General features: G+C 41.1%; 1 protein-coding gene across 3 annotated transcripts in view; it reads right to left on the reverse strand.

Annotated features, from left to right (window-relative positions):
- Positions 1 to 9,863: 9,863 nt before the first annotated feature.
- rapgef6 (Rap guanine nucleotide exchange factor (GEF) 6) overlaps positions 9,864 to 13,727 on the reverse strand; it is a 158,657-nt gene continuing 154,793 nt past the window's right edge. For all 3 annotated transcript variants that reach the window (XM_042431615.1, XM_042431614.1, XM_042431613.1), the window contains one exon: positions 9,864 to 13,652. In XM_042431615.1, coding sequence (XP_042287549.1) covers positions 13,630 to 13,652 — 23 coding nt within the window. In that variant the 3' untranslated portion in view covers positions 9,864 to 13,629. The remainder of the gene's footprint in view (positions 13,653 to 13,727) is intronic.

The following is a 13,727-nucleotide window of genomic DNA, read 5'->3' on the forward strand; positions in this document are numbered from 1 at the left end:
TTCTGTTTTGATGTAGTGGGGTCACTTAACCACACAAGGTCTCCAGAGACATAGGGAGTGTGTTTGACACTTCTGTCATACTGTTGTTTCTGTTGGTTATGGGCACAGTCTCTGTTCCATGAAGCCACACTGAAAGCTGACTGAAGTTTCCGGGTCAACTGTGCAACATAGTCAGCAGGAGAACCTGGAGTAGATGGAGATGGTGTGTGGTTAGGCAACAGCAGGTTTGCAGGCATCCTGGCCTCATGACCGTGTGTGAGGAAGAATGGAGTGAAACCTGTTGTAGAGTGAGGGCTGGTGTTGTAAGCCAAAGCGACTTGGTTGAGACAGTCATCCCATTCACCAGGCTGCTGAAGAAGCAACTTGGCTAACTGATCAATGAGTGTTCTATTGAATCTCTCAATCATGCCATCACATTGAGGATGGTATGGGCTGGTGCGTGTTTTCTGGACGCCCAGCAGTTGACACAGGTGTTTTACCAAGTCAGATTCAAATTGACGTCCTTGATCTGTGTGCAGCATTTCCGGAATACCATGTTCACATATGAAGCTTTCAAACAGGCATTTTGCAACTGTTGTGGAGCGCTGGTCCGGAATGGCATAGAGGTTGACATACTTTGAGAAATAATCTTGAACAACAAGCACATACCTGTTGCCACGACTTGTGATGGGAAGCTCAAGTATGTCAGCTGCGACCTTTTGGAATGGCTCCGTAGCAACAATTGTCTTCATCGGAGCCCTGTGGTGAGGTGTAGGACTCCGTCTTGCATCACATGGCGTACATTGCTTGCACCACATCTTTATGTCACGTGACATGAACGGCCAGTAGCACAGTTGCTGAGCACGTTTCAGGACTTTATCTGCAGACAGATGACCAGTTACTGGATTTCCATGCAGCAGCTGTAAAACAGTGTCTTTTAAGGCTTGAGGGACAACGACTTGGTGCAACACTGACTTAGTGGATGGGTTGAAAACTTCACGACAGAGCAAGCCATTATGAAAGGTAAGCCTGTGGTACTCTTGCCAAAGTGTTCTTTCAGCAGGTGTGCGTTTTTTCATGCACCAGTATGGTGGTTTCCGACCTTTGACTGTCCATTTAATGACCTCTGACAGTATGAAATCTTGTTGCTGTTCCTTTCTAAGATCTTCTTCAGGGAGTTGCAGCACAAATGTGGAGGAGACAGCTTGTGTAGCACACTGTAAGTCTGGACCAGAAGGCTGTGCCAAAGTCTCATTACAAGGAACAGGTTTTGGATCAGTACTGCACGAGCTGTGGTGACGTACAGAACTGATAGGACAAGATGTACTTACAGGGCTTGAGTGTCTCTCATCAGGATGTGGACTGGGAGGAGCGGTGCAGGAGGTGCTCTGCTCTGGGTATCTGGTGTCAGCAGGGCGACGTGACAGTGCATCTGCATTGAGGTGACTGCGGCCATCCTTGTGAATTACAGTCCACTCAAAAGGATCAAGCTCAAGAGCCCAACGTGCACGACGACCAGTTCTGTCATTGTCAATGGGTATTTTCCTGAGACCCAAGAGAGGTTTGTGGTCTGTGACAATAATAAAGGGCTGTTTGTAGAGATAGTGGCGAAAATGACGTACAGCCCAGACAATAGCCCAGAGTTCTCTATCATAGGTTGACCATTTCCTTTCTGCTTTGGTTAGAACATGGCTGGCATATGCAATTACTTTCTCTTGAAGTCCCTGTCTCTGAGCAAGCACAGCACCAATAGCAGAGCCTGAAGCATCTGTGTAGAGGGAGAATGGTAACGTGAAATCAGGAAATGCAACCACTGGTGGCCTTGAAAGAGCATGTTTCAGGTAAGTGAATGCATCCTGACACTGAGAAGTCCATTGGAAGAGTGCATTCTTCTCAGTGAGTGCATGTAGTGAAACACTGTGATGTGCAAAGTTCTTGATGAACTTGCGGTAGTATGAACAAAGTCCCAAGAATGCTCTGACTTCAGTTGCTGAGTGTGGGACAGGCCAGTCCTGAACACTTTTCACATTTCGTGGGTCTGGCTGAATGCCATTTTTGGATACAACATGGCCCAAAAAGGTCACTTGGTCTCTGACAAGACTGCATTTTGATGGATTTAACTTGAGGCCACTTGACTGGAATCTGGAGAGTATTTCTTCCAGGTGCTCGAGATGTTCACTGAAGGAGCGGCTGTAAATGAGAACATCGTCCAAATAGACAAGGCAGGTTTTCCAGGGGAGACCTCGAAGTACCATCTCCATTAAACGTTGGCATGTGGCTGGAGCATTTGTGAGTCCCATCGGCATAACTTTAAAGTGATAGAGTCCACTGCCTGTCGTAAACGCTGTTTTTTCACGGTCTTTCTCTTCCAGCTCAACTTGCCAGTATCCATGCTGAAGATCCATTGTGGAGAACCAGGCAGAGCCTGATAGTGCATCCAGTGCGTCGTCGACCCTGGGAAGAGGGTGTGAATCTTTGATTGTCACTGCATTGAGTTTCCTATAGTCCAGGCAGAAACGCCATGTGCCGTTCTTCTTGCGCACCAAAACAACTGGCGCAGCCCAAGGACTGTAGCTTTCTTCAATGACATCTGCTTTTAACAAGTTTTGAACTTGAGTCTGTATTTCTGCTCTCTGTTCTGGTGTTACTCTGTAGGCTCGCTGTTTAATTGGTGTGGCCTCGTTAGTGCGAATGTGATGCCTGATTATGCCTGTTCGACCTCTGTCCTCTGAGTGTGTACTGAATACTGCTGAGTACTTGTGAAGCAATAATTTCAGTGACTGAACTTGAGAGGTTGACAGGTTTTGTTCATCAATCTGTACAGTTGGAGGAGCTTCATCGTTTATCGGAGATGTTGCACAACATGTCTCTCCAACTGGTACTATGTCAACAGATGAGGCAGAATGAAACTCACCAAGGTGTTGTCCAGGATGCAGCTCAATGTCATCTCTGGAAGGGTTGAGGAGTCGAACCACAGTTGTGCCATTTTGAACTTCACTGAGAGAGTGTGCCACAATGATGGCACAGGATGGGTTGGGCATGAGAACGCCACAATAATCAGTCGGCATAGGTGAGGCGGGTGTAGCTGCTGACACACAAGCTGTGATAAGGGTTTCACTCATAGCTGGTATCTTAGTGGGTGCCAGCACAGACACATTACAGCAAGCTGCCACTTCATGTCCTTTGGGCAATAGGGGAATTTTCATGTCCCATAGTTGCAGTACTTTTTGTTTGAGATCAAGGAGGGCATGGTGTTTTTCTAGAAAATCCCAGCCCAATATGACTGGCTGGAAAGCACCCCTGAGAACTTCAAATTCCTGCTGCCATACCTGTTTTCCAAGTCTGATTCCAATGGTTAACTTGCCTAGGATGTCCAGGCGTTGTCCATTGACTGCACGAGCTGGCAGAGAGGAGGCTGTCAGAGGGCGTTTCTTTAAAGCTGGATGAGAGTTTCGAAAATCTTCGCTCACAATGGAGACAAATGAGCCTGAGTCAATTAATGCACACACTTCAATGCCCTCAACAATAGCAAAGATGTTGGAAGAGACAGAGTTATCAGTTTGTGAGTCACTGCTGTCCAGCATTGACTGTGGGGAATCATCCTGGAGCTGTGATGCAGTAGCTGCTGTTTGCCCCTCAACAGCAGCTAATGGAAGTTTCCCTGTCGGTTGGAGCTGGAGTGTGCAGGTCTTTCAGGTGACTGGAATCGAACACTGCTCCTAGTGTGTGGACTTCCATCTCTGTTTCTCCGTGGAGCTGGACTAGGACTGCGTCTGTATCTGTTAGTGTCATTGTCATGATGACCATACCTGGAGTACTGATAGGATGGGCGTGACGGAGAGTGATACCGGTCACGTTCGTCATTGTTGTAACGCTCACTGCGTCTCTGATGCACAGGGGGTGGAGGACAACGTTCATAGTGGGACTCTGAATCATGCCTGTAATACTGCTCAGGCGAGTAATAGTCTCTGGGGTGCTGTCTGGTATGGTAAGGTGAGGGAGAGGAGCTGCGTGCACTGTAACGAGTATCACAGGAGGGGGATCTGTCAGGTCTGGAGTCCAAACGCTGAGCAAGATAACTGTGTTTCTCTTGTAAATGCTGTACTTCATGTTTCAAGTTAGTTACAGTAAGAGTTAGCTGCTCAACTGCTTGCAGGAGTTTGTCATTAACAGGGTTAGGACGTACCATAGCTACTTGTTCTGAAGGCAGAGTGTATGGGGATCCTGCAGTGGTCAGTTGCAGCGCTGCACGTGCTCTCTCACAGCGGCTGGCAACAAGCAGGGCATCATCAAGGTTGTCTGCACCCATCTCATGAATCTTTGACTGTAAGGCTGGGTCCAAGCCAGCTACAAAGCGGCGGAATTTTTCACCTTCTATTGCATTGTGGTCATAGCTGGGAAAGGCTTCAAGCACAAGACGAGTGATGTCTGCACTGTACACATCCAAACTCTCACCTGGTTTACGCGGGCGAGCATTCACATTTGTTTGGAAGAAGGGCAGGGAGTATTTTGGCCCAAAAACATCTCTGAGTTTGTCTTTGACTAAACCATAGTTCTTCTGGGTTAAAGGAGGCAAGCTGTCCCAGTACAGAAATGCAGCATCTGCCAGGCGAGTTGGGAGGATGGAGGCCATCAGTGTAGAGAGATCTGCATCTGGTGGAGTCATAGCCTGCACTGAAACTTCAAAACGTCGAGCCCAACTTGTGAAAGATTCTGTCCCATCTCCTTTAAAAACTGGTGGAAGGTCAATTTTTAGGGCGCCGGAGACAGTATGTGGGGCTACATGCGCGCTGGACCTCGTGACGTCCACTGACCTTTGATGTTGCGCGGGAGCAGGCTGCGGCTCATGCACAGATTCACTTTCATCAGCCGACATTGTGGGAGAAAAATGTCCGACTCAAAAATCACAAAAAGCATGAAAATGTAGAAAAGAAACAGGTTAAGTCCTTAATATCTCCAAAACTTCCGTTTACAGTTCATCCGCTGCTCTCCAAGAGTGGCAAAAAAAAAAAAAAAATCCCGCTAGCAAAAAGTGACGATGTCCGCCGTTTAGGGGAATAAAACTCACCAAATGCGTCAAACCACCAAATAGCACCACGCTGCCACCAAATGTAACGTGAGGGTTCGATAGGTGGTAATTTGACACTCTTCATGAGAGAAAATAGCAGGATGGAGACAGATGACTTTTTAAGCAGCCTTTTACTCTTGCTCCCGGCATCAGAGTCATAACAACAACACTTCCTCGTCTTTTTGCACATGTGACTAAACCAACCAATCATAGGCTAGACTGAGGCAGATCCAACTGTAATGAGGTAAAACCACAGAAGCAGATTCAATACTGTTTCAACCTTCACAGGATGCTGATGAAAATATTTGAACCTGTAAATATATAAATAATACAGCATCAATATATAAATAATTAACTGTGTAAACATTGTAAATACATATTTTGTGAACTAACTTGAATGTATAAATTAACTCCACTTTTAAACCTTACAGTAATAATTACACATAAACACAGCGCTAATGTACATACAAACCTTATAATCTCAAATTAACAAAGATTCACATGTGGTTCACAGACAGACACATTTTTGTGCTCAATTCAACCTGCACACATGCATCTGCAGTTGGAAATATCCCATACGTACAGTACTTCAGCCAGCGATGCACACAGACTGGTGTATTCTTTCACACGCAGACAGAGAAACCAGCACGACTTCCTGCCCCTCTGTGTGACAGTAAACCTTTAATGAGTAATAAAAGGAACCTGACCTTGAGCACAGCGTGATGCTCACGGCTCTGATCAGATCTGATAGTAAGCTGAACGCAGCAGAAGGTGGAGAGACGGCAAGGACAAAACTGAGGACATCTGAACAACACAGGGAAGAGATTAAGTTCCTTCACTTTTCTGGAAGATTTAGTGGTAAAGAGTATCAGAAAATGGAAACTACAACAACAACAAAAAGACTAAAAATGCATTTCCTGTGGAAAATGCGTGTGAATACTGACAGCTGAGATAACTTGCAAAGCATTGCTGCAAATACAGCACACTTGTTCAGCATCCCCATTTATACAACACTGCAGAATTTGGTTACCATGATATATTACATTTAAGAGATATGGCAGGTTAATAAGTTGTATAGTGGTGCTTTACTCGTGACCACAATGTGGGGCTATTGGTGCCATGATTCAGTATGTTGTGCAGATTCTCATGGAGAACTTGTGTACCAAGTTTCATTTTATTAAAGACAACAGAATTGCAGAGATATCATTTATAATGTTACTTTACTGTGGGTAGAATTATATCAAATATTACACACTTGTGCAGTGTGACTTTATGTACAACATTCCCAAATTTGGTTGCAATCCAATTTAGCATTGAAGAGTTCTGGCCCGTTAAGGGCATCATCCACACCTTCAAAAGTTTGGCAACCAATTACAGACAAACAGTAAGTGATACCCAGAAATTAACTCATAAGTTTTGTCTAGGGTCATCTAATATGGTATTTACCAAGTGTGGTGAAGATTAGATGAAATATGTGCCAACAGAAACAAAAAATCCAAAAAGGCGGGAAAATATTTCCAGGTGCAAATGGGCGTGGCCTATATCAGTTGAATCAGCATTGTCCAAGGAACACATTGTGCAAACATGTAATAACTGACCACATGGTGGCGCTATTGGTCCCATGTTTTAATATGTTGAGCATTTCCACATGGGACACCTGTCCATGTAGTATCAATACTTTAGCACTTGCAAACATTCCTCCCATAGACTTTCTGTCATGGACTCTTTGTTTTTGGACTTTTTGTTTTTGGGATTTCTGGACTTTTTGTGTTTTGGGGTTTTTGGTTTTGTTTGTTGCAGATGAGAGATTGTAGTGTTGCTTGGGTATTTGAGTTGTATTCATGTTTATTCTGTTGCGGTTCTATATTATGAAGAGTTTTGTGTTTTCTGGGTTTTCGGCTTTTTGCTGTGTTCCCCCGTATGTTCCTGTGCTTGCTTTGCCCATCTACACAGCTGCCCTGCGCCTAGCGTCATTAGCTCTGCCCTGCTCTGTTTCCCCACACATGCCCTGTATCATAAATAAATCTTTGAAGAACAATAGTGTGAATACATATATTTTGAGAACTGCATGGTTCTCGTGGCATGCTGAGACTTCTTGTTCTTGTTCTTGTAGTAGTAGTAGTAGTAGTAGTAGTTGCTCGTGGGTGGAAGTGGGATCATCGGTCAGGCACCTGGGACCAGCTGCAGCTAGATGCTGACTTCCCAGCACCTTGGCAATTGTTACCACACTCCCCCTGGGTACTTCCCCATAAGAAAACCTGGACCAGCTGCAGTGAACTGGAGGACCTCCCAAGTACTACTTACCAAATGCAGGGTTGCTATTAATTTACCGCAAAATTAACGGTGTCTTGCTGTTGCTAAAACTAACAGTTTGTTGCTGCTTTTATAAATACAGCATAAAACTGTTATTCACTACTTTTACAGCAAAATACTGCCAAAAGGATTGCATTGTTTATTGTGTTTAAACTGTTAATTTGCACGTTTCACAAGTGGCATACTTACCGATTTTTACACAGTGAGCTTAAGTCTTAAATATTTTTGTCTACAAACCTTGTTACTTGACATTATTATTCATTGACAGCATTTACAACAGCGAATAAACAGCCATTTGAATTGTGACTTCAAATGTTTAGACAAATTATACAACTTCAAGGTGTTTCTTTCAAACCATGTCTTACTTTATTAACATTATAAATGAATGATGCTAAACATTTGTATACAATTAGAAAGTAATAGAAAAAACAAAGCATGGAGCTTATTCAGGTAATTAAACATTCAAAAGTCATTTAAAAAGTAAATACTTAAACAAGTAGTGCAGTCTGTCTGAACATTGTGCACAAATAAAGACATAAAACAAAAAATAAACATGCTCCTCTAATGGGATTCTTTCCAACAATGGGAAATATATCAGAAAGAGGCAAATTCATTCAATTCATTCAATACTAAATACTTCATATATATTACTACTCCCCAACAAGACTCAATAAAATGGGACAACTTCAGTGGGTATATGTCTGTAGGGAGCAGCCTAAGCCTGGTTTGGTACAATACATCCGTAATTGTTGCCATGTACTAATGCTCACCACATTACTGTAACCAAATAACTGCCTATCTTTTATCAATGTCTGTTTGGTTACCTGTTTGTTTGTTTTTTAATTGGTATTTTCTATAAAATTCAATAAAAAACTTTACATTAAAAAAACATGCTCTTCTAATGCAAGCTGTAACCAAACTGTCCGAGTGTGTACTTTTAAGGGTTTGTAGTGACTGAGCGAAAGACTGAGAAAGTGACTGGACTTTGTTCTGTCCTGCTGAGGTGTCTCTCAGGGTTGATAGCTATGAAACACCTGAAAAACAAAAAGAAAAGTGTGTTCAAAGAGGGTGTGAAAACATGTTTTATTTATTTATTATTATCATTATTACAATTATATAGCACATCCATTCTTCAGTGTTGCATCCATCCAGGGATGCAACACTGACGGACTGGGGATATTTCTGTAAATTGCTGATGTGTTTCATAAAGGCCACTATAGTACTAAATCTACTGGTACTTTAGCATAAAAGAAAACAACTTCATCAGTTATAGAGTGGTACACGCTACTACACAGACAACAATGGGACATTATCTAAATAAAATTAAGCCGTTTGGAGACGTTGGCATATAAAACAAAGTAAAATGAAACTCACTGTGTAATCTGGAGCATCAGTATCACAAGTCCAGCTCCACTCTCGGAAATGTTGACTTGCCACTGAAACAAGACATCATTTTAGCAACAGTACAGATGTAGCTAGTTAGCAAGACTGATTTCAAAACTTAATTCAAATCCAATGCCTTTCACATTTCATCAGAATAAAATTCCAAATCATCAAGATTGGTCAATAAGTCAGAAAGAATCTCAAACAGGCTTAATGAAAACATGTATACTAGTAAGATATTGTTTTTTGTTTGATGTTGTGATCAGATGGCATGATACCAAATCATTATCATGATAAAAGTAACACAATTCAAATTGATTGGAATTGAAGATTCAATCCCTTTCTGTGCCATAAATTTATATTTTCACTGCATTAATGCTCCATTTCTGAAAAAGAATTAATGAAATTTCAAACTTTATTCCTGTTTCTATCTCTATATAGATATTTTCATCCTGTTCTAAAACATTGAAGTACAAAAGCAAAAAGCAGTGGCTGTTGCAGCACTGGTGAAGGTTTTTGGTAGCAAACAGAGTATCAGTTTTTACTCAGAGGACTTGAGCAGTTTAGAGCAGTTTAGCTCCCAATCTTTTTGACTTGCAACCTTTTAAAATGAGGCAACTTCTACTCACTATTTACTCCTTACTTTACCAAGGTTATGGAAAGATTACAGTTAAATATTTAAAAAGTCAACATGTCCCATCTCGTGCTGTAAGTTTACCTTTTCAATATTTAACCACAATCTTTTCACGACCTTAACCAAGTGCTTTGAGTCGCTTCATTAAAAACTAATGCCATAAAACCATTTTATCATTCATTCTCTGGGGACTTTTAATGTTAATCCATCCAGTATTTGCTGAGATATTTCAGTCTGGACCAAAGTGGTGGATCAACTGACTGAATGTTAATTCTATCCCTAGAGCCACGCTACTAACATGGCTAATAAAAACATCCTCTAGGAGACCAAATGTTTCCTACAAAACATACTTGCTACTTTAAAGTAGTTGTATATGAATGGAATATGTGCAGTAGGAGTAGGAGAAATGTTTTAAAGACGCACCACATTCGGTTTAGAGAACCGTCGGCAACCAAACATCACACATTAGTAAAGACACTAAATCGCTTCAGTTTAATATTTTATTCATTGTCCAAATTCATATCAGTAGACTTGAAGAAATAAAAGGTACTTTTTCCTTTTTAAACATTCTCTTAAACAAAAATATAACAACTATTTACAATCACTCGTAAAAAATACATAAAAAGCGTACGAGCAAAATCATGTTGTCTTTCTAAAAGACATAAGTTACAACAGCTATGAGAAGTGTGAGACGAAAGCAAACTTTAAGCCACAGACCGAGTTAATACCTCTTTGTACAGATTGTGCAGCACACTCACCACATTTAAGCTTATTGTTGTGCATTTCTGCTGTAATGCCAAAAGATGTCTACATCAAACACATTCACATCTCTCTTATTGCATTCCAGGTAACATGGCAGGACACGGGCTAAATTACAATCAGATATTTTCATCAAACTGTGAGCGAGGTGAAGTTTATCTTTCTCCAGTTTTATGTTTGTTCAAAGCGCTGACATGTTGTATAATGACTGCTAACTGTCAGGTCCTCCATGAAAACATACCAACTGTGTACGGAGGGGGTAGAGGAGGGGTTTACTACTGAATGCAATTTAGCCCTGAAAGAAACAAAACAAAACAAACAAAAAGAATATGTAGCATATTATTTGGAGTAAAAAGAACTCCTTAATTAATTTTCTAGGATACAGCACTGATGTAAAGACCAATGAGTGCTGAAAGAGTTTCATTCTGAATTTCGGTACAACAACTTCAAGAAAAAAAAACCCCTCAAAAAACAAAACTTTTGCTCTCAATCCAACATTTGAAAGCAGGTAAAACTAAAAATAATTTTCTTGTGACTCCTGATGAAGATCCTTGCCATTCTTAATATCTGGGACAACTCTTGGAAGACGCATATGCTGCTATTTTTTTTTTTTTTTTTAATTAATACTGATTTGTGGTTTAGAATCTGAGGAATACAGTTGTGCAAAACAAATAAAGAGGAATTGTCAGTTTCGGACTCTCAGTCTGTTTCAAAGTTTCTACTGTGAGGAGAAAGGTTCGGTTTTAAAGTCCTGCTGAGTTGACAGGTTTTTCAGAAAGAGGCAGGGAGAGATACAGACATCATGGCAGGGCTTGTTCTGTTCAATTCAAACAGACTACGATATAATAGCATCAAAAACCTCCTTTCAATCATCCAGTCTGAGTTTGAATTAACTGGCTTCGTGCCATGAAACCGACGGCTAGAGACCCACAGGGGGCCCACCTTCCTGCAGGCAGGAGCAATCAAAGCTGCAAACTGAGACCAGCTTTAATCGGAAACGACTTCTGAGCCTTTCCATATGTGCTGTACGCCCAGACTGAATCAAAATGGGATTCCTCGCAAATAAAATTCACACACACACACACACACAAACACACGCACGCAGTCATATCCCAAAACACAGCAGCAATTACACTTCTAGACAGAGCAGAAATGGCACCAACAACAGAGTGTGACAGGAGAAAAAACAAGACATGAACAATGAGAAGAACTTAAAAAGAAATTGTTGTAAAGACTCCTGCCTGAAGACAGAAACACGGCAATCACAACCTCGGATTATTTCGTATAACAAAATATTCAAAAATAGCCTTTATAGAGGACTCTCTTCTCTCATCTATACATGATCAGTTAACATTAATTTATGGCAAAGGAACAACAAAAAAATATATGTATAAATTCATATATATGCCATGTATATATTACCATTAATCATTTCAAGTCTTTGTGTGGCAAAACAATACAAAAGAAGCGTCACAGAGCGCAAGACAGACAGCAGAAGGAGAAGAGAAGAACGTCTAATTCCAGTTACACCCCTGCTGCACTGCAGATAAACACAAATAGAGACTATTTTTACTGTTTCCAAAAACATTACTCAGAATGTACAAATCTGCTTCCGTTTTCAATACAAATAAAACAATTTCAAGCAAATCCTTTAAATATTCTACAAAATGTACTATAAACATGGAATGGAGATGCGAGCCAGGCGGTAAAATACATTATCTGTTGACTTGTTTTTGTTGCTTGTTCTTTTAAATAAGAAGCAAAAACCGAGATGAACGAGGTACACTGTGAGCACATAGTCAAAGTTTATGTTGCATCTGCATATTCCTGCTGCGCTATAAACAAATTTACAAGGTCAAATGAACCTGGAGCACTTATACTTTTAACATTTCAGCTTGTAATTCCATAGACAACTAGTCTAATAAACACTGTAAACAAAATAAGCGGTGGTGTAAACACTGTTCATCTTTATGCACACCGACTAAGATTTTTGGTGTGTGTGTGTGTGTGTGTGTGTAAGAGTGTAAATGCGCGTGCATGCATGTTGTGTGACCACACACACACACACACACACACACACACACACACACACACACACACATACACGGTGCTAATTTATTATAGCTGCTGCAATAAAATAACGACACGCGTTTTACTCTACAGGAAGCAGCGAGGCATTTGTTCTTCAGCTCATTAAAAACGAGTTATAATACAGTTTTTATAGAACATCCAGGAGGCAGCATGCCGCTAAAGTACCTCGCGTCAGACTGAACGAGCAATAAGAGAGGCGGCCGGGTGACGGAGAGCGCGACACAAAGACTCAGAACTGCCTGAGAGATGCTGTTTGTCGTTTTTTTTTTTTCCTTTTTCTTTAAAGCTCAACTAAGTACAATAAGTGCTTAACAAAAACAGATGTGCTCTCTGTTATTCAGGAGTTTCCATTTTTTTATTTTTTTCACCTCCTGGAGAGGAAGTGAAAAATATCTCGAAGGGTTCTTTTTATCTCCTGAGGGCGTTTCTGACTTCAGATGAAGTTGAAAATGTGAGTACTGGGATACTCAAGTTGGGTTTTGTAGCTGTTGTTTTTGTTTATTTGGTTGGTTTATGAGGGAACTGATACCACTGATGTAAATTTACATCACCAGTCCCCTGTGTTTGATAGAGGCCCATAAAAACCGCAAGAAAAAAATAATTGTTTTTTGTTGTCTTATTCATCTACATTCATCTTCTTTTGAGCTGACAGGAAACAATAACAAAACAAAACAAAAAAAACACAAGCTAATGTTCATCGTAATACTCGCACTACTGACAACAGCTCTCTATCATCCCTTTGTCTTTTCCTCCTGACTATTCTCACATAAAAAAACTTTGCAAAGCTCGGAGATGCAACTGAAAAGACACACACACACACACAAAAAAAATCACTTTGCAAAGAAGAAGAAAAAAAAAAAATCACTGTACAACATTTTAAAACTGTAAAAACTTTGTGACACGCTGTTAGACAAGAGAGCTTGGAGCGCAAAATGGAGGTACATGGTGGTCTGTTTCCAAGGAGGCTGACTTCTTCTCATGAGGCATCATTGTCGTCACTCTTCCTTCTTTAATTTGTCCTTTTTTTATATATATATATATATATTTTACATCAGTCTACCGTGATGTGAATCCATCACACCACCTTTATCTGCTGAGTTCTTAAAAAGTTTCTAAAACCAGTCTTTTCTTCTTTTTTTTTTTATGAAATGAGTTCAAAAAGAAATGATTGTACGAGTCCTGGCAGGTGCGGAGACGTCACATGACCCACTGGTCTGGTCCAGAGGTGTGTTATGGTCCGCGGTGATGTCACACAGGGCTGTGGGCGGGGCCTGGAGAATGTGCTCTGATGCGTGACGATGGCAGGCTGCTCACTTAGTCCAAAACCTGATCAACACGACTTGGTCCGTGTGAGAATATGCGCGCGTGTGTGTATGTGTGTGTGAGCGTGACGTCACCACCTCTACACCGCTGACACTTGTTCATCTGGAAAAGAGCAGAGAGGAAAGTGTTAGGGTGCAGGTTTAAAATGCTAAATTTAATAGATTCAAGACTCTTTTA

This window comes from Thunnus maccoyii, chromosome 13, assembly GCF_910596095.1.
Source record: "Thunnus maccoyii chromosome 13, fThuMac1.1, whole genome shotgun sequence".
In the NCBI taxonomy this organism is placed as follows: domain Eukaryota; kingdom Metazoa; phylum Chordata; class Actinopteri; order Scombriformes; family Scombridae; genus Thunnus; species Thunnus maccoyii.